This window comes from Calidris pugnax, unplaced genomic scaffold (assembly GCF_001431845.1).
Source record: "Calidris pugnax isolate Ruff unplaced genomic scaffold, ASM143184v1 scaffold17, whole genome shotgun sequence".
Lineage (NCBI taxonomy): Eukaryota > Metazoa > Chordata > Aves > Charadriiformes > Scolopacidae > Calidris > Calidris pugnax.
In genome coordinates, this window is record NW_015090794.1 from 5179583 (window position 1) to 5199313 (window position 19731).

The 19731-nt window shown below is 39.1% G+C and overlaps 1 protein-coding gene across 3 annotated transcripts; it reads right to left on the bottom strand.

The window, feature by feature from the left end:
- Positions 1–7273: 7273 nt before the first annotated feature.
- LOC106884903 (acyl-coenzyme A synthetase ACSM4, mitochondrial-like) lies at positions 7274–19702 on the bottom strand. 3 transcript variants are annotated; one of them, XM_014936655.1, is made up of 14 exons: positions 19141–19702; positions 16702–16878; positions 15646–15856; positions 15026–15233; positions 14484–14627; positions 13963–14119; positions 13277–13356; positions 12381–12504; positions 11798–11878; positions 11590–11691; positions 11089–11216; positions 10310–10409; positions 9464–9583; positions 7274–8621 (listed from the first exon to the last, which is right to left on the bottom strand). In XM_014936655.1, the coding sequence occupies exons 1-14, from the start codon at positions 19201–19203 to the stop codon at positions 8535–8537; spliced, it is 1782 nt and encodes a 593-aa protein (XP_014792141.1). In that variant the 5' UTR covers positions 19204–19702; the 3' UTR covers positions 7274–8534. The 3 variants fall into 3 exon arrangements, with proteins under 3 accessions (XP_014792141.1, XP_014792142.1, XP_014792143.1); XM_014936656.1 differs by having other exon boundaries at positions 16702–16970; positions 17731–19702; XM_014936657.1 differs by having other exon boundaries at positions 16702–16970; positions 19141–19235.
- Positions 19703–19731: the final 29 nt, after the last annotated feature.

Consider the following 19731-nt stretch of genomic DNA (forward strand, 5'->3'; position numbering starts at 1 on the left):
AACAGTGAGTGTTATATATAGCAGCCTTTTACCAGCACACATGGAAAAAAACAGTTGACCAGTGATTTTCATGGTAGTAGCAATGAAATCCAGAGAAGTTTCTCATTTGTTCACCAAAATGTAACTACCTGCTCCCAGAAAGTAGAATTCAGAGCAGCTATTGATGCAAATGGGTAGAGAACCATCCAAGGCAGATGATGCAGTTCCTCTCTGGCATGTTTGTTGCTTACTTCAAGTAGACCACTTTGGACAAGAGGCAGCCTAAAGGCTTTCTCTGTGGAATAAACCTCCAAAGGACTGATTAATAAAAAAAAACTAAAACCACCTCCTCTCAGTCACTTTTGCAATTTCCTTAAAAAGTGTAATGCTCTGAACACGCAAATACTCCAGAGACTGTGGTTTATTTTTCATTTGAGGTCTAACTCTGCTCCTAAAGAAATAAATTTTCAGCTATCCTCTGGTTTCAGTAGTGCAAACTCAGATCTATTTAGATTGATGTAATCTACATGGATGCAGCATTTTATGCACTTGTTTTCTCTTTGTTTTTGTCCTCAGGCAATTACGTGCTTCATAGCTGGAAAGCAAAGCAATATCCATTTCAGAGCTTAAGGGTATGAAAGAGGCGAGATCCACCTGCAGAACCCTCCTGGCACAGCCTCTCCTGGGACTTGTGTTTGTTTGCCAGTTAATAACTCAATTAGTTGTCCTGAAAGGTCATCAACAGCTTCACTACTCAGCACGTTTGCTATTTCCCAGGCTCTGGTACAACAGCAGATGTGCTCATGGGTACAGCACAATGGGTTTACAGCACAACCAGGAAATTTTGAGATAAATAGCCCTGAGGTTTTTTTGTTTCACTGGTGTTTTTGTGCTTCCAGCAAATACAGCTGTGGTCAGAGTTCAACTACTGTCTATATCTTCTGAAGCAAGAATAAAGAGTACACAGGCTGTGCTGTAGCAGCACTGTGTGAGGTGCAAGTGCTACAGAGGGGTAACAAGAAATGTGAGATGTGACCTAACAGGGATGATCTAAACCTCTGCTGCACCCATACCCACGTAACTGTGCTTGACTGTTATGGAAATATCTCACAGGCTGAACTGCCTACTCAGTCCAGGAAATCCTTGATTGTATTTAATCCTGAAACTACGTGCAACCCTGACTGGCTAAAGCTGGAAGTTTGATTATCAACAACTATTAAAAAGCATTCTCACAAAATAATATTTGACGCATAGTTGCATACTTTGTGGCTTCCAGTGATAACAATGCACACACAAAAATAAAGACAAAAGCTAAAGGGAAGTCTGATTTCCCTCTTTTATCATTATTTTCAAAACAGTTTCTCCCACATACATTTAAAGTTACAAGGACTATATTGCTTTAGAGATACCCCAAAGCACCAGAACAAAAATTGGTAGCTGCTACTCTTATTCAGAAAGTTGTTCAGCACCTCTTAAGACCAGAAGGCAGAAAAGCAGTCCAGGATGAGCACGTTCTGATCAGCAGCAAAGCCAGGCTCTTCCCCATTCCTTGTTCCTTAGTTTCTTCCTTTGGATTTTCCCAGAGATCATACTTGGTAGCTGTTGAACAAACTCCAACCTGTCTGTAAAAAGAAATAACAACAATAGTTAGCAGTTTGACACCGTTTGATTCCAAGCTGTGTTCTCTTCTGTGGCAAGCCTGTGATTTTAAAAGCTACGGGATCTTTTGAGGAGGAAGAAGGCAGGCAGCACATCGGTCCTAGTGACCAACAAAAAGAACGTTAAATTCTACAGAAACAGAGCTCATCAGGTGGGTGATTCAATAGTTCCTCAAATCAGTAGTGTGGGACAATTGTAAATCACTGAATTTAAGCACAACTTGGACTTCAAAGGGAGCACCCAAGGGGATTTATTTGGTTGAGTGAAACCCTGGTCGATGAGGCAGAGCAAACACACCAAACAGAAAGTTTTGATCCACCTGTTTTCTCTTTTTTTTCTGGTCAGGTTCAAGTTTTGTATCATTACAAAACTGCACTAATGTGTCAGTGAGTCTGGCTGACCCAATGTATAGACTGAGACGTCTGTGACTGCAGAAGAGATGGAACCTCCTGAGAGAGACCTTCCCTGCTGTAACGAGCAATTTACACCACTAGAACAGGGCTCAGGGGAAAACCTAGTCAGATCTGTTTAAAGCCCAGCATAGACCAGTACCAAACCCAAACCAAAATCTGTTCCAGGATGATATTTTTAAGATTGCTTTAAAAATTATTACTTCCCAACATCATAATTAGATTATGTTAAAAAACTTGTTACTTGCATAGAATAAAAGGATTACATGAGCAATCTGATTACTACAAAGCAGATTACTTTGCCAAAAAATACTTACTCCTATTTGAAATCTGAATGCGCTTAAAAAGAATCAGATTCTGAAATTGTGACCAGATTACATTTTCAAACATGTTTTTATGATTGCACTTAAAAATCTAACGCTATTTCTAGTTATTCCACTCAAAAAATGGGATTACATTTAAAATATCCGTCATGTTTTCCCTCTGTTCTGATTGAATCAAGGACAGAAAAATTAATCTTCCAGAACAAAGATGTCATACAGGGAAAGAAGATAAATTTAAAACCCTGCATCAATGCTGTTGGAACGTTGGGCAGAAACTGAGGGAAGCCAAAGACAGGCAGTGAAGTCTTTTTTGGTGACTTCTGGTGGGAGCTGGTGCATCATTGCTTAGCCAGGTGGGGCTTTTCCTGCTCCTCCTGATGAACTATTCATGTTTAACTCTGCATGTGGATGCCCTGTGGTTCTTTTCAACCATTCTACATACTCTGCTGGTGGAGTTTAATTCCTGCCTCACCTGGAAAGGCTCTGGTACTGTTTACCTCTGCACAGCCCACTGCCACCAGTAATGAGATGTGAAAACCATGCTGAGATTCCCCGCAAACCTGCAGTACCCTTTGAGCCTGATACTCTGTGATCAGTGCAAACTGTGATAACTCTGCCGAGAAACTTAACAGGCTATTGAGCAGTGCCAGCTGAGGCCTTTGCCTACATCATAGTATTCAAAACCCTGTTATTGTAACATCCAAGCATTATCTTTCTCTGTTCAGTTAGTATTTCAAAATGTCTAGAAATACATTTGATATTATATAACTGTATTTAATTTGTAAAATCTGATTCTTTTGTTTAAAATAATTAGGATAAATTTATGCTCGTAGACACAATTTGATTAGGTGAAGGAACATTTCATTTCCCTGTACATAATCACAGTGAAATCTAATATAGGTTCATCTGTAGTTCCAATGTAAGAAGACAACATCAGAACCTATCAGGAGAGGCCTATGACGTTCAGTTAGGCAGTGTTTACTTACATAGTTAGGATGGGGTCAGATTCTCAGTGTTACATTTCAAAACCTTATTAAAAGGAGTTCAAAGAGAAAAAAACCCCAAAATTCTACTATTTCAAAATATAACCTGATTGCATTTCTAATATGATTATTAGGTTTGGTTAGAGGAGCTTTAATTTTAGGGTGCATTGCCAGGAACTACTTATATATTCAGAACTCAGCGATACTTGCCTTTCGTGGGTATTTGTAAGGTGCAGTAACTTTTTTCCATATGCTTTAGCAGCTGAAGAATTAATTTTTCAGAATCATGAGACGTAAATTCAGGAGACAGAACAATAAAAGCTTTTACTACCTGAAGGAGAAAGCTGGAGTAAGGCAACACTCAGCAATCACTAACTTGATGACTAATGTTCAATAGAAAGACTAAGATGAATAACGCAATTTTCTACAATCAAATTTCTTTCAAGCCAGTGGAAATAAAAGTTTCTGAGCCAGATGCTGGACAACTTTCTGGTTTTTATTGCTTGTTGAGTTCCACAAACAGGTCTTAAAGCTACTCCTAGTGAGCACAGTGGCTTTCCCAGCAGACCGGAATTCTTCACTGGTGTCTGGGCAGCCACATTGTGTCCTCACAGTGTGCAAGAAGAGAAGTGACACAGGTGGGCCACATTTGCTGAATGGCCTTCCTAAGAAGAATAGCCAGGGGACATTGCTTCAAGGTATAGGACCTCCTTGGGACTCAGAGAAGCCATGTCAGAGTTTCAAATTGGCCTAAGTGCCCCAATTTTTTCTGAAATCAAAAGAAAGTTAGATGCCTCTTCATGTCCTCAAATGTATTTGAAAATGGTCTGCATCTTTAGAGCGTTAATACAAGCCAAGGTTTCCCTCACAAGCACAGCTATTTCTCAATATACACATATACTAGATATTTTAGGTAGCTCCTAGTATCAATGTCCTTACCTCTCCTCCAGTGGGGTCTGGGCTGCCTACAGCAGCGGTTTCAGCTCCTGCTGGATGCTCTATCAGGGCGCTGCCTCTCTACTTCAGTGCGATACCTAAAGAGGAAATAAGAGTTTTGTATTAAAAGCAGAGCTGGGCAAATAATTCTGAAATCTTTGGTTCAGTGGTAAACCAAACCCAGTGCGTCTAAGAGCAGTTATGATGCCTTCAGAGCTGAGTGAAAAACTCAGGTTTCTGTAAGCTAAGCAAACATAGTTGGAGGGAGGCACTTCAAAAGTCACGAGTGAACTGAAAATATTCGCCACATATCCAGCATAAAGACAGTAAGGCCTTGCTGGTTTGATCTGGACGGCAAGGTTGCCTTCTTCTCCTGGAGGCAGAATGTTACCATTTTCATCTATTACCTAAAACGAAAGAAAGCTCGCTCATGAGTAGTTAAGTGATACACTGCTAAACAGAGAACAGTCCCGTCATGACCTTATCTTATTTCAGACTGTTTTTCATTACAGCTTTTTTTCAAACTTTTTGCATTGTGGGAAAGGAGATGAAGTTGTAGATCACTTATAAAAGGCTCCTGCTCAATGGACTGGCTAAAATGACACATGCAAAGTTACAAAAATCACCACCCAGTAAATCTGCAAGACCAAGTTCCAAACGCATTCTGGAAATGTACTAAGGATTTCAAGACATAAAACTAAATATTAACTTTCTTATTAATGCAAGCAGAGGAACCTTATGTGCCAAAATACTTACACATGATACATACAAACACACACACCCCAAATATTTATGTATACATGCAACATAAAGCATGTCCTATGATTTTCTACAACTTGCTAGTTTCTGACAGCATCATATATGAAAGGATTATTTCTCACATACTGAATATAATCTCAGTTCTCATTTCATTTACCTTAGAGGGGTTCTTAAAGCAAAAGATGGGGTCTTATGTTCATACCTATTTCAAGATAGTCTTCAGTATAAACACATGTTGCTTGCCCAATTTAATAGTCTTATAGTATGCATAATAACATGCCTCACAGTTTAAAAACTTACCAATACTTCCAACCTGGCTAGTGGCTGGAAGACAAGAGACATGATTTCAAAAGAAGGGGGCACCTACACATTGTTCTCATCCTACCACCAAAAATGTGGATTTTGAATCTTGCTGCAATAGAACTGCTCATCCCCATCTGTAGCAATGCATTTGCAGGACTTGTGCTGCCACTATGCCAATTCAGAAAAAAGTTATATGACCACTAAGGGGAAAACACTGAAGAAGAAGCAAGTTCCCTGTCCCCAGCTGAAACTGAAGATTTCTCTCTCGGTTATAAAACTCCAAAAGAAAGAAACAAGTCCTGTAAAAGAACTATAATCAGTTGCCTTGTTTGCTGTCCTTAGAACAGCTGTGTTGCCCATTCTAAACACATAAAACACCAGAGAAAAGGGCTAATTATCTTCTGAAGCATGGGGCTGAAGATCAGAGCGTCTCAAGAACAAAACAACTTTCTCCTTATGATCCATTTCTGCTCCCTTGTTATCCTGACACAAGGGACAACAGCGCTGTCTTTGCAGACATCAGGCAGAATGTGCAGAGGCACCAGCAGCATTAACACCTGGGTGAGGTTGTTTGGCAACCTCATCATAATGTTGCACTTCTGTAGTCCCTGTAGAGACCATATGTACCTAAGTCACCATGTCCCTTCCATAGGCTTTGGATGAGAGGCTAAACTCTCTGGAAATAACGTATCAAAATATATTTGATACAGAAGACCATTTCTGATGCAGGTATTACCTTTTCTATTGTCTCCAGGATTAACATCAAATTGAAGCTGGGCTGTAAAAGGGATGGAGAGGAGGTCTCAAAGGGGAAGGCCAGTCTATTGAAAATTATATTTTTCAGCCAGAATGATACAATCAGTAAAGTTTCACGCTTTGTGACTCCAAAAACAAGTCATGTGCTAGACAAATGTATTTTGCTTTCAACTGTTTGTAGCTGCAAGCCTGTGTCTCTGAAATTGTTCTGCATGCATCAGAGGAAAGGTACTGGTGATTCTCTGATCCTGAGCAGAGGAGGAGAATTAAACCATCTTCCTTGAACATGAGACAGAAAAGTTGAGTACCAAGGATAAGAGGTTACTGCAGCATGGAGCAGAGCACCTCACAGACTACAGCCACAGCACATGGCAAAAATATCCTGGCAGTCTGCTTGACTTTGATTCTAGCCCATTCATGCAAAAAAATGGGTACTAGAGCACAACAGAATCCCAGTTTCTAAGGTCAGCGAAGCAAGGGATCACTGTAGGTGACAGAGCAAATTATTGTAATGGTCACACTAGAATTTAGAGCGCTAAGGGTCATGACCCCACTGAAATCAGTGGTAAAACTCTTGTCTTCAGTGTGGTTGTTTCATTTGAGACCTTTTTTATTTTTTTTTGGGTCTGAACCTTTTTAGGCTCTGAATTTAGTTGCTTGATTTTAGATCCTTAAATTTGGTGAGGGAAAAAACCCATCAACCTCCCAATCCTCACACATTACTGAAGTTTAACTGCCCAAACAGCCAACTGCAGAGACAAGGAGAGTTTCCAGGGGCTCTGAACTCCAGTTTGTACACTTGTTTATCATTCTACTTTTTGCAGACTTTTTGTTGTTTTGTCCACTTCTCGTTGTTTTTAAACACTTGTTTATTTGAAACCAAGCAGAAAGATCTAGAAGACGTAAAGTCCCTAAAAGGTCCAGGAGTACGTGGCTTTTAAAGGAAACTAAGCTGTGTAATAGAAAAAGAACTTGAGAAAGTGACAAATGACATGCCCAAACAAGTGCATTCAAGAAACTAATGATTAGTTTGATAATCATGTAATCTAATGCTCCTAGAAACCTTAGTCGTGAAAAGTGTTCCGAAATCTCTATGAAATACTAAGGAGCATTACAAAAAATGAAGCCACTGTCAAAAAAGAATGAAGTAAATGTATTTATTGACAATTGCTTTCATTTCAGCAGTTGCTAGAACAGAAATTGTTTCACTGACATAAACAAAGTGTTTACTCTCAAGAAAGAAAATATTTCACTTTCTCAAAATTGGAATTCCCCAAATCTTACTTTACAGCTGCACAGTACTTTACAGTAGACACAGAACTCCAGGCAGTGAGACACAGCCATAAAAGACCTTCTTTCCTGCCTAAAGATGCTATTGTTCTCCAGCAATTTCTTCTTATTTAATGAACAGAAGAGGACTCGAAGGCTGGGAATGCTTTTGTCAATTAATGAAAATTCATGCCAGAAAATGAAATCTTCTTTGAGTACAGAAAATTTAAAAAAAACCCTGAGGACAAACAGCTAAGAACTAATATAACCTTAAAGTAAGTTTTGCCCACTATTGCATGTGCAACTGTAAGAAGTAAGGGTGTGTACACTACAGTACATGCTTCTCCATAAAGCTAAGAGCTAAATGTTAAACAGAGACGTGATCATCCAAACAAGATCAAGGGAGTTTTTTCACTGGATTCACCTGCAAACGGCTGCAGAAATAGACTGGTTCTGTAGCAAGCACATACTGCGGCAAAGAACCATGGTCTGTTCTACAAATTGGGTCACCTGCCCAGCAGCAAACTTCATTTTAAAGACCACCAGAAGTGGTAGAGGAGTTTTGTCTATTGCGTGCAAAGATCAGAACAGAGGGCAAGCAATGAAACTACTGTATGAGAGGGTATTAGAGGAAAAAGCATGAAAGAAGCTGGTGCTGCTTGTCATCAATGCATGTATTAAACAAGAAAGGCTTATGAAGGTCATATGGTGGGATCAATAAAGAGGCGTCTTTCCATCTTCAGTAAATGCCAGGTGGGCTGCTTTAGTTTAAACATGCTGTATTTAAGAAGAGGGCACTTGAACCACTCAAATCCATGCCTGCCTTTTCTGCAGCTTGGAGCTAGACAACCGATACCAACAATATCTCTTCACTGATGTTGGACACTATCTAAAAGAGATGGGTTACCAGCCAAATTCTGGTGGGCTCGTGGACATTGAGAACTACAGTGGAGTTGTACAGTTTGTTCCCTTTCCCAACAGTGCTTCAGCAACATTAGAAGCTTGGCAAGCTGGTGCAAACATCACCTCTTGCTGTTCTCTACAGTTTTTGATGCTCAGGCATTTAACAAAAATAGATTAGAAGGAAGGCAGTTATATCAAAGAGATTTATATAGCATTAATGGAATGAAAGAAGCTCTGTTAAATTTCAAGTAAAGCTACATCCGTCCCCACTCTTTGTTTCTTAATTCGTTCCTCTTGATCTTCCCAGTGACTGTCTTTGGCAGCTCTTGGACAAATTCCACCTAAATGAAAAAAAAGACAGAAAACAAGGTAGTATGTTTTACAGAGTTGGTTTTCCAAGACTGGCTGTCAACATACATGGAAAACTAAGAGGATCACCATCAGCAAGGACCACTTGCCTAAAGGATCAAGTCCAAGCCAAATCAAGGGAGAACGCTGTGCCACTTGTGAAACAGTTTCTTTGGCTGCTTAGATGGCCAAACTTCTGTGTGGCTGCCTCCCAGCTAATCAAACTGAGCAGTGTAACATTGAGTACTCTAACAGAAGGATGAATACCTTAATGGTATGAGAGGTCAGAGACGAATGACAAAAAGAAGAGCAAAAGGATGTTATTGGTGACAAGTCTTTAATGGTCCTTAGTTCCTATGAGTTCCACACAGGTGGATTAAAGCACTGCTAGTAGCTCTTTTCCTGTAGTGCTGGGATTACTGAGAAACACCAAGTGTATCCTCCTGGACTTCCCTTTTATTTATTAACTGTGAGGACCAGCAGATAAAAACTTATTCAGATTCAGTCAGGTACTACCCTAAGGTCACAAAGAGAGTGCTCAGTTGAAGATTAAATACAAAATAGAGAATTACGACTGTAAGCCTGACTTAGAACACTCAGATCTCACTAGGAAATCATAAGAAACCTAGAAATTTTGAGAGATTTAAACAAGCGTTTTACCCAAATACATGAAAAACAATGTAAGCTAACATTAGGAAAGATCTTCTGGAGCCAGTGCTCTAGCTGAATCTTTACCACTGTCTCTTTCAGGTGAATTATGGAAATTCAAACAGTAATTCTCCTGAGATTTATGGAAGGGTGCCCTGGTTTAAAGTTTCTCCTCAGAAGCATTTACCTTTCTAGGGTATTTATATGGAGCAGTAGTTTTCTTGACATGTTCCTGCAAGTCACAGGTTAAGCTCTTCAAGTCAGTGGATGAAAAGGTAGGGGACAGGACCACAAATGCTTTCACAACCTGTAAGGTAAGATCAGGTCAGCAGAAGTGAGCTGACACCACCCATCCACCAACCACCACAGGTTACCAGTGAGCAGTACTGCTCAGAACCATGACAGGCAGAAGGGAGGAATAGAGAAACCAGTGCAATATAAGAAACGGTTGTGCCCAGCTTCTACACAGGTATATGTGGAAGGAAAAGCTGAAAGCACAGTTTTCCTGCCATCATTACAATGCAAGAGCATTTTCTCTATCCTCTCAGCGGGGTTCAAGAAGGAGGAATAATAAGAGGTGTTTCTGCAGAGTTGTCCCTGAAGCTGAGGGACATTTTATTTCTCTCTGAAGTTCACACTGAGGACAGTAGGCCCATATCGTCCCAGCACAGGACTGTGCTTTCTCCACACATGTAGCCCAAATCCAATGCTAGACAGTTACAATAGAACTTTGGCTACACGAAGACAGCCAGACAAGACAATTTCAGTGTATGGACAAGTGCTTAACAACAAGGGAAAAGTAAACATCACTGTAATGTTCTCCACAGAGAAGACCTTCTTGGGATGAAAAGAAACTAAGAAGAGCAAAGGCATGTAAACAGGATGTGATTTTGCTTGTCATCTTAAGTAGGATTATCCATGATGACGTGACTGCCTAAAAGGTGTACATTATTCAGTAAAGTAGGAACTGCTTTATATAGTTATATATTTAAACAAACATATTGTTTCCCTCACCACTGTTCAGCATCGTTACCTCTCCTCTGAGGGGATCTGGGCTGCTGACAACAGCTGTTTCTGCTACTGCTGGGTGCTCTATCAGGGCACTCTCTACTTCAAATGGCCCAATGCGGTATCTAGGTAAGGAAACAAAAATGTAGGATTTGGTTTTATGAGCTGGAAAACTGGTACCAAATGATTTTTAACTGTCATATTGAAGAAAGGAAAAACAAACACAAAACAAAACAACAACCAACTACAGAAACTTTAGGCAGAATGGGAAAGTTAGCTGTGTTAAAAGGTAGGAGCATTTCATGGTGGTCATGTGGTAGAGGACTGCTGGGGCAGTGGATACTTCTCCATCTCTCTCCCTTTTCCTTGTGGCTCATAAGCTGGAGCTCCATTCCCCCTGATAGCTGGGGTCTGCAGTACCAGCTGATGCCACTTTATGGTATCACATCATACAATATCAAGATTCAACACGTTAAAAATAAAATGTCTCAATGCTCTTTGAGTCCAATAGAGATGTCCTTCAATTTCAGTCAAAAACCAAACCAGATTAAAATCCCTCCTCTGCCAATGGAAGTCTCCAATCTTTGTTGAAACAGATGAGAAGTTGCTGGGGAAACGGATACAGAGATGCCACTGACAGCACCAAGATAATACCGCAGGTCTATGAAAAGCTAATAATAAGAGCAAGTATTCCTAATTCAAGAGGTCAATATATTCATCACAGCACTATGATGTCAGAAGCTCACCAAGAACACATTTAAGATTATACAGTGGTAGATTTAGAAAGGAAGCATGCAAACTGACCCTGAAGAAATGATGATGTCATCGTCTCTTCCAATAAACCGAAAATATCCATCTTCATCCATAGTCCCTCTGTCTCCAGTGACATAAAAATCCCCACGTTCACTTTCTGCTGTTTTTTTAGGATTATCCTCAAAGTGGTTTACAAAGAGTAGTTTAGATTTTGAGTATGCATCAGCTATACACTATGCTATAATGCACAAGTTAAATGCACTGGAACTTAATTTTTCAGTCAAGGATGTTCCAAGAATTGTACTGACATTGCTATAAAATATAATAAAATTGGTTTAAGAAACAAAACCATTTTGAGTCTTAAAAAAAAATAATAAATCAATCTTGAACAAATTCTTCTCTTCCCTTTTCTAACATCCATCAATCCAACAAACAAATTACTATAGTAATAGATAATAACCTGGTGAAAGACATTCAGCCTTTAGAACCACTTTGCAATTTGAGAGATTTTGGGGAGATTGGTGGTAATGAGGAATAAAATAAAGTCCTTACTACATATTCAGAGAATAAACCAAGTGGTCTTATAGGTTTGCTTCTGACAGCAATTTCCCCCTGTTGTCCTGGAGGCAGAACATTAGCATTTTTGTCCACGATCTAGAATGAAAAACAACACGTATTTTAGTCCAATGGGGAAAAAAAACAAACAACCAAAACCAAATAAAAAATCCCTATGAAAGAATCTAAAGAGCAGTCAACAAACCTGAACATCAAAAAGGGGAGCTGCTTTCCCCATTGATCCAGGTTTAATCTTCATTCCTTTAAAAACAGAACAGATTATTCCCTGTAAAAAATCAAAATGAAGTTTTACAATAGATAGAAAACTGCTACATTCACATTCAATCCACCAAATGTATTTTCTAGAATAATTCCAAAGTGAGGAACTAAGATTCATATGGTCCTATATGTCAGTGCTGTGTGGTACAGATAAGCAAAATCAAGAAACTCCCTGAAATAATCCTGTTCTGTTTTCTGTGAAGAATTCATACCCTCTGCTAACCCTAACCAGTCTTCTTCCTTAGATTCAAACTCTCCCCTCTTGTCTGTCACTGTCACTTGGAATTTCCTCAAGGATATTTATGGAAATCTTAGAGCACATCTCCTCCCAGCAATCCATATTTCTCACAGGTTCTGTGAGGAGGTTCTGTGTTCTTTCAGAGGTTATCAAGGGAAGAGATTACCAAAACATTCACAGAAATGTGAAGAAAGAAACAAGCTGTGTTTAGAACACTGAAAGCAAAAAGGAATTGCAGAGATTTAATAGACTATTGACCCTACAGATGTACCGTTTCAGTCTGGCCGTATACTTCATGGATGTCCAGTCCAGTCTTGCTTTTCCACTGCTCCATGACTTCTGGGTTGAGTGGCTCCCCTCCACTCATGCAGTGCCTCAGGTTCATGAATTTGTACCTTCACAGGGAGTTAAAAAACAAGAATCAGTACTTAAATCCATCGGGCAAGAGAAGGACCACGCAACTACGAATAATGCTGGAGAACTGTTTAATGACAGAGTTAGTCCCATGAAGCAGGGAAGTCAGAGGATTCCTGATCCTTTGGCTCCTGATACAGCAAGAATATCAGTCTGTGCTCAACATTATATATACAAATACTAATAGTCAAACACAGATGAAAAATAAAGTAAATGTTTTGCCGAAGTCAGCTGGGATTTAAGGACACGTCTGTAACCACAGAGCAATTTGCTGAGCCAGGGTCCTGATTGCTGACCCCTGCAACAGCCCAAGTGAGAAAGTGCAGGAGGGGAGGAAGGAAGGGTGGCAGGCAGTGAGAACTGGGGCAGGGGATGGTGTACAACTGCCACAAGTCACACTCTCACAGTTATGCTGACACTGATTTTCTAGGATGACAGCCCTCCAAAGCAGGGACAATTAACGTGGTAATTGAAAATTATTAAAGAATTTAACAGGTGCTCAGTTTCATACCCTCAGGGATTTGCTGACAAGTTCAGTAGTAAAAGTCTCAAATTTCTAAGGAAAAACATAAGTTTCTCTATGTTTGATCATAAGACTCAATGGAACTCACACATTTTGTATAACAGTTTTTTCATGAAGGATATTTTAAGCTAAGTTACTACCCTATTTTGGGTCAAGCAGCTAGATCTGGGGGAGATCACTAAAGTTTATCTAGGGTAAATTCAACATTAGTAAATAATTTTTTGACGTACTTGGAGAGATCATTTTGTACCAGCATGCGGAACAATGTTGGAGCACCAACCAGCGCGTCAATAGGGAATCTGCAGAGAGTCTAGTGAGTTAAACAATAAGGCATGAAACTCAGACAAGAAAATACTTTGTGGATGTACAGTAAACAGGTCATATAGCAGGCAAATATAGCTCTCCTTTCTACGTAAAAGCACCATATGCTCTCTGTTGGGTAAAAAAACCTCGTACAGTTGGTGTAGGATACGTAGATTCACAGAATATTTGATTGGACAAAATCCCATGCTAAGATGTCTACATGACAGCTCGCACAGCTTGGAGCACGGCCAGAATAAGCTTGTCTCTGTCTACATTATAGGGAGTTTTTCACTATCATCTTGGCCAGTGTAGGCAGAGAAACACTTCAGTTTCAGTCTGCATTCATACCAGCTGAAAATACTTCCATAGTCACTTCAACAAAAGGCAAGCAATTAGTGCTGCTTTTGGATGATTTTTATTCATGTTCTCACCAGCTATGAGCAAAATGTACGAATGAACCACAGGTTTGGCCCCTTCTGTGTACATTTTACACAACAGATACAGCGTCTTGAACACAACTATAGACACAACCCTCATGAAATCTATGGATGCTGTTAAGAAATTTTTTTGGTGCCCTTTCTACAGGTTAACACATCTCTGAGTTTTTCCTTACATCTAGGATGGCTGCTGATTCAATCTGTGGTAGCTTATGGATAAAGATGCATGATCCAAAAACCCAGGGATCAAAAACAGATGCCAGTGAAGCCAGTATCCATCCGGTGTCAGCTGTGCTCCATATCACGTCTGAGGGAGTCAAATCCAACCAGTACCTGACAGAGCAGAAAAAAATTAACAAAAGAATAATGAAATTTTTTTGCTTGAAAAAAGCCAACCAAACCACAAAAAAAGAAAACAAAAAAACCCAACAAGCCCAAGATTCCTGACAAGATACATAGGCACTGGGCACTCTGAATAAGTTTGTTTTATGAGCTAGCTCTAGGATAAAAGGGCACCTAACGATATCTTTACATAAATATACATGTATGTATATCATACATGTATGATGTCAGTCATAACATAGGACAGAGGAAGGGAAAGAGAGGAGTCTGAATTTCAATGTGGTGACTTTCCACTAGGTAGGAAGATAGGGCTGCGGTAGCTTCAATTATCCCATGTTCAACCAACTGTTCATACCTTTCACTTAAAAGGGGTCTGAAACCAAGACTACCCTGGGAATGTTCAGTCATCTTTGGAGAACCTGTGGTTCCACTGGTAAAGAAGATACTCATTGAGTCTTGAATCCTTGTTTTGACGCAGGAATGGTCATCAGATTGGTTTCTTTAAAACAGAGAATGAGAGAGATTCTCATTCAATAGAGTGACTTCAATAGTTACTTTACACAGGCTTCAGAATGTAATGAAATATTGTGTATCGCAGAACTTCTACCCCAAATAAAGTTCACAGAAGCTTTTCACCAAATTAGACTAAAATAATGTGGAGTTACACTTCCTCAAAGATGGAATTCCCCTTAAGAAGAACACAATAAGAAAATGCCCAAAACAGGACCACTGTTAGTGAACAACTCTGATATGATCAGCAATCAAGCAGGCATGACTGACACCTTAATGGTGGCATTTGATGAGAATTTGTAGTTGACGAATACTTGTAAAAGAGCACTTGTGAAGAACAGGTCTGCTGTCTGCATCATGACTGCATGGTCCCTAACTCATACTCACTTGTACAGGTCAGTGAAGTTCAGCCATCCCTCCCTACTGCCTTTGGACACGATTAGCTTGGTTTTCAGAAACTGACACTCAGATGCCACTGAGTCCACAGTAGGAGCCAGTGTGTCATCGGTAACGATGCCTGTGGCCTTTGATGCCTGGAGTCGATATAATATGTCTTTGGCTGATAATTGGGATATTCCTGGAATTAAGACAATTCCTGGAAGAGCAATAAAGTTAGTTTGGGATGGCATTTTTTACATCTGATTGTTTTCTAAGAACCTAAACTATTAACTACTCCCAAACTGACCTCTGAGATAAATTTGCCCTGGCATTCCCAAGCCAAACAAGTGGAGTAATACAGGTGCTTGTGCTGTCTGTAAGGAATGAAATGTGGACCTGTCTGGTGACTTCCATGGCTCTTCCTTGGCTTCTGTCATCTCCATGCCTGCTGCACAGGCCACCTATCCTACAGTACCGAGTGCAAATTCTCCAGGACCACCTGTGTAATTAGTAGCAAGCCCACCCACTAGATTATTACATTACTTTTCCTTTATAAACCGTATAAATTCTTGATTTTCTTGATTTATTTGGATTAACCAGTTTTACCAGGCTCAGATATGCTCACTGACCTGCTCGCATGCAAGCCACGTTCACCAGCCACCATTCTGGGATTCGTGGCAGAATCACAACAATTCTGTCCCCTTTCTGCAGTCCACATACTTTAGTCAGCACATTGGCCACTTTCCGAGACAGGAACCCCAGCTCCTCAAAGCTCCACTTCACTTCTTCTCCTTTTCCACTTACCCACCAAAAGGCAGGGTTTGATGGTCTCTTTCCAGCCTACAAAACACAGAGATTCAAAACCAAAATATTTCCTTCTGAAAGACCCCATGAAATTATCATGGACAAGTATCTGTAAATTATGGAAGATGTGAGTATTCATATACGCTATTACTTTTCCCTTGTCCTTAATGGACTGAGATTTGCTATGGATCAAGCTCAGATATTCCCAATAAATTCTCCTTTTCTGAATCTGAAATGTTTACCAGCCCAATTGTCTCCAGACTCAAGTCCTAGTCTGGGTCCTATTTCAGTTTAAGACTTACGCTGAGCATTAATGCTCCTATAAAATAACAGATAACACGAAATACTTCAAAATATCTCCTCATATTCTGGATGGAATACTATTAAACAGGAGCAGCACAGGCAGAGGACAAATTAAAACAGCACAACACAGTATCTGAGGACTCTTTCTAGTCTGATTGCTCAGGAAAAAGGGGAGTTAAGTGGTCTCTAACTACACGACATCCAGACAAATGTAGAATCCACTCTGGAGCAAGGCAGTTAAACATTTGTGAGAGAATTTTCCCTAGCACGCAATGTTATTGTTGTGTTACCTGTATTTTTATGATGTGATTATCTAATATTTGCAGAAGGAATAAGCACAGCCATTCTGAGGTTAAATCAAAGTAAAACAGATATACCATTGCTTTTTCTACCTACACAGGGAGGCCCAAGGGCAAGAAACGCTTTTAAAATAAAGCAAGAAAGAATGAAATTTAGTATAGACTCCTAGTGCAAATTGCTTTTGGGAAATGATTTTTTTTTTATAAAGAAAAAACCCAACTTATTTCAAATGAAATTTCAAATAAAGTATCTCATCTGCACAATGGAAGATCATCTACCTTTTCAAGCTCAGACCATTTGTCCAGTACATCACTTGCAAAGTTGAAGTACTTTGGTATTTGCTGTTCGCCGCGTCTGACTGACTCGTACTGTGAATACACATCAGAGGCAAAGAGCCTGGGGTGTCCACGGAAAATCCTATTAGGAGGCTTCAGAGTCCACAAGGATTTTAGGGTCTGTAATTTAAACAACGACTTCATGGCAGAAGATGATGTACGTAGATGCTGTAGACTATATAAGGAAAGTTGCAGAATTGTTGCTATGAATCCTGCAACAACAACAACAAAAAGAAAATAATCTTGAGCTTATCCAAAGACAATTCAGTTACGAATTGATGACTTATTAATTGAAGACCCTTAGGCTAGTCACAGCCAAACTGGTGTTTGTAACAGTTCAATTAAATGTGAAGTTCCCCATTCTGCTTGCTTAGATTTTTTTACCACCAGCTTTTAAAGGACTTAATGTACTGTACTGATCTGGCATCTTGTCTGCAGCTCAGCTGGTCCTAATAGATTCTTGATGTGTTCTTTGGGGCTGCTAATTGCTCACAGCTCTCCTTAGTCAAACACAACATCAAATGCTTTTATTTGCATTATAAAAAGGTTACTAGTTCTTACACCAAAGCATCCAGTAGCTGATTCTCTGTTCCTTTTCCTTCACGTGGAGTCTGAATATCCATTCTGACTGATACAACCATTTGCCACATGTATCTCAAGAACGTTCACATCTGTAATCCCTTATGTAGGTCCTCAAATTTTATTTAGATATTTCAACATTTGCTCACTGTAAATGTCCTCTTCCATCTATATTCACCATAATGACCCTAAAAGCTCTCAAGTCCAATTAGTTTCTTCCTTTTCATTGCTACACATTTTTAATTTCTCTGTTTTTATATTACTGTTGTTATTATTACTTTCAGCAGTCTAGAAGACTGCTTCAGAACTGTGCTCAACTGAAAATTTTAATGCTATTTAGAGGCTTCTCATAAGTGCACCTAAAGATTATCAAACATGGAAAAAACCAAAAACCTGGTTCGTGTCAGGAAGAGCCCGCAGTCAGAGCAGGAGCCAGTGGAGTCCTGGAGGCCTATCACCTATCGATTTTCCTTCTTCAACCACTAAACACAGGTTACTAAACTCAATACAAGGTTAGGTGAGTGACTGTTGAAATACAGGTTAATTTTCTTTTCTGTTCTTACAAAGGATTAATCCATTCACAACCTAGGAACAAAATTATAGGTAAACTCTTGATTCAATTCTTTTCCATGTGGAATTTCTGTAGCCTGAGCAAAGCTGCAAAGTCTTGCCCTTTGTCCTGGGTTTTTAAGTTCATTTTCTATTCATTTACCTCATCCCATGTCTTCAACTGTAACCACTTATCTTTACATCTCTAATGCATGGATCTCAGTTTTGGTCGTATTTTAATCCCCAAGAAAAAATAACATATTTAACAGTGGAATTATTTCCTTATTCCTTAGCAGGAACTTTTACAGTAATATTTAATCTATCAGGTGAATGAACTCAAATACCTAGAACTTGCATAACTTAAATTTTTTCAGTGATATCTGACAGCATTAAAAATCTGGATGCAGATATTCCCCCCAGAACAGATACCAGATACTTTGTCAGAATGAACAGTAGTTCTCCATGCTCTATGCAGACTATGGCAGAAAAATACTGACCAGCTGCAAATAATCCTACAGGATGTCATTTGCTTCTGAGAAAGAATCACAGGACATGGATATAAAATTGTTACTATGTCTCTAACTGCCACCCACTTCAGAATCAGAATTACAGAGCAGAAACTTATTTAGATGGTACTTACATTTTAAATCAAAACTCTATTAACAGGACCTGGTGGAAAAAAAGAATCTAAAAAGATTTTATTGGTGAAAAATGGTCTTTTAAATATTCCCTAAATATGTAATCTTTGAGGTTGTGACCTCCACTGTTAATGCTAAAACCTATGGATTCACTTTCATTCTTTTAACAGAAAAACCTAATAATTTTGATTACTCTTTTTAATAACATAGTAAGGTATTTCTTATTTCTTAGTCTGCTGTAATTCTACGATTTAGCTATAATCTTCAGAATTCAGAGCACTGCAATGACAAAATCTACAGAATGGCCTGTAAAGAAAAGAGGAGAGAAAGAACATTCAGGAACAGTATTCAAGATTGGAAATGGTATTCAAGACTGATAAGTTGAAAAACATTTTAAATCCAGGATTTTTTTGTGAAAGCTTTCATCAGTTTTTACCACTTTTTCACCTGTAAACTTAGAAGTAAAAACAAAGTAAGAAAATTGAGGAAAAAACCCAGTAATGGCAAAGTCCTCTGTACTGCTGCAAGAACCAGAAATTATTTTTCTTGATTTAGTACCATCTGCTTCTTCTCAATGATCAGCAACACTAGGAATTTGGACAAACTTTTTCCTGACCTGTTTGCTGCGGACAGTAGAGACTGAGAACTGGCTGGGGCAGATCCTCTTCATTCGGTTCATTCGGCTTTCAGGACATGTGTTTCCCAAACATGGCACTGTAAGGATTAGTCTTTATCTGGAGACACAAAACCTGGACGCTCCATCAAAAAGGATTTGGAGTGAAACCCCTTCTTCTTTATCATTTGCTCTTTTGAAGTAATGAGAACAGAACATAGCACAAAACAGACCATGCAGCACAATTCTTTCTGTGGAGTAACCTTTTCCTTGTAATTCATTTACAGCATTGTTAATTGTGCATAATTTGCACCTTAACCTAAAGCACTTTGTATCTTCTCTTTTTCCTCACTTTAACCATTTAAGTAGATCACAAATTCATCAAGCTGAAGAGAAGTAGTTAAAGAATTTGTCTTTCTTCTTCCACTCAGGAACAGTGATAGTTTTTGAAGAGACTATCACTTCATTGCTGATACCCACTACAGGACAAAGATTAGTTTTATTAATTTCACATTTATTTGCAATTATAAAAAATGTTGTAGTTACACTTTTTTTTTTTTTTTTTTTTTTTTTATTAATTTCACATTTATTTGC

Coding starts and splice junctions, on each gene's coding strand:
- LOC106884903 (XM_014936655.1), bottom strand. CDS start 19,203: ATGAACCGAATGAAGAGGATCTGCCCCAGCCAGTTCTCAGTCTCTACT. Junction 14,120..14,483: donor AGACCCCTTTTAAGTGAAAG/GTATGAACAGTT, acceptor CTGCTCTGTCAG/GTACTGGTTGGATTTGACTC. Junction 11,879..12,380: donor TATACGGCCAGACTGAAACG/GTACATCTGTAG, acceptor GATTTTTTACAG/GGAATAATCTGTTCTGTTTT.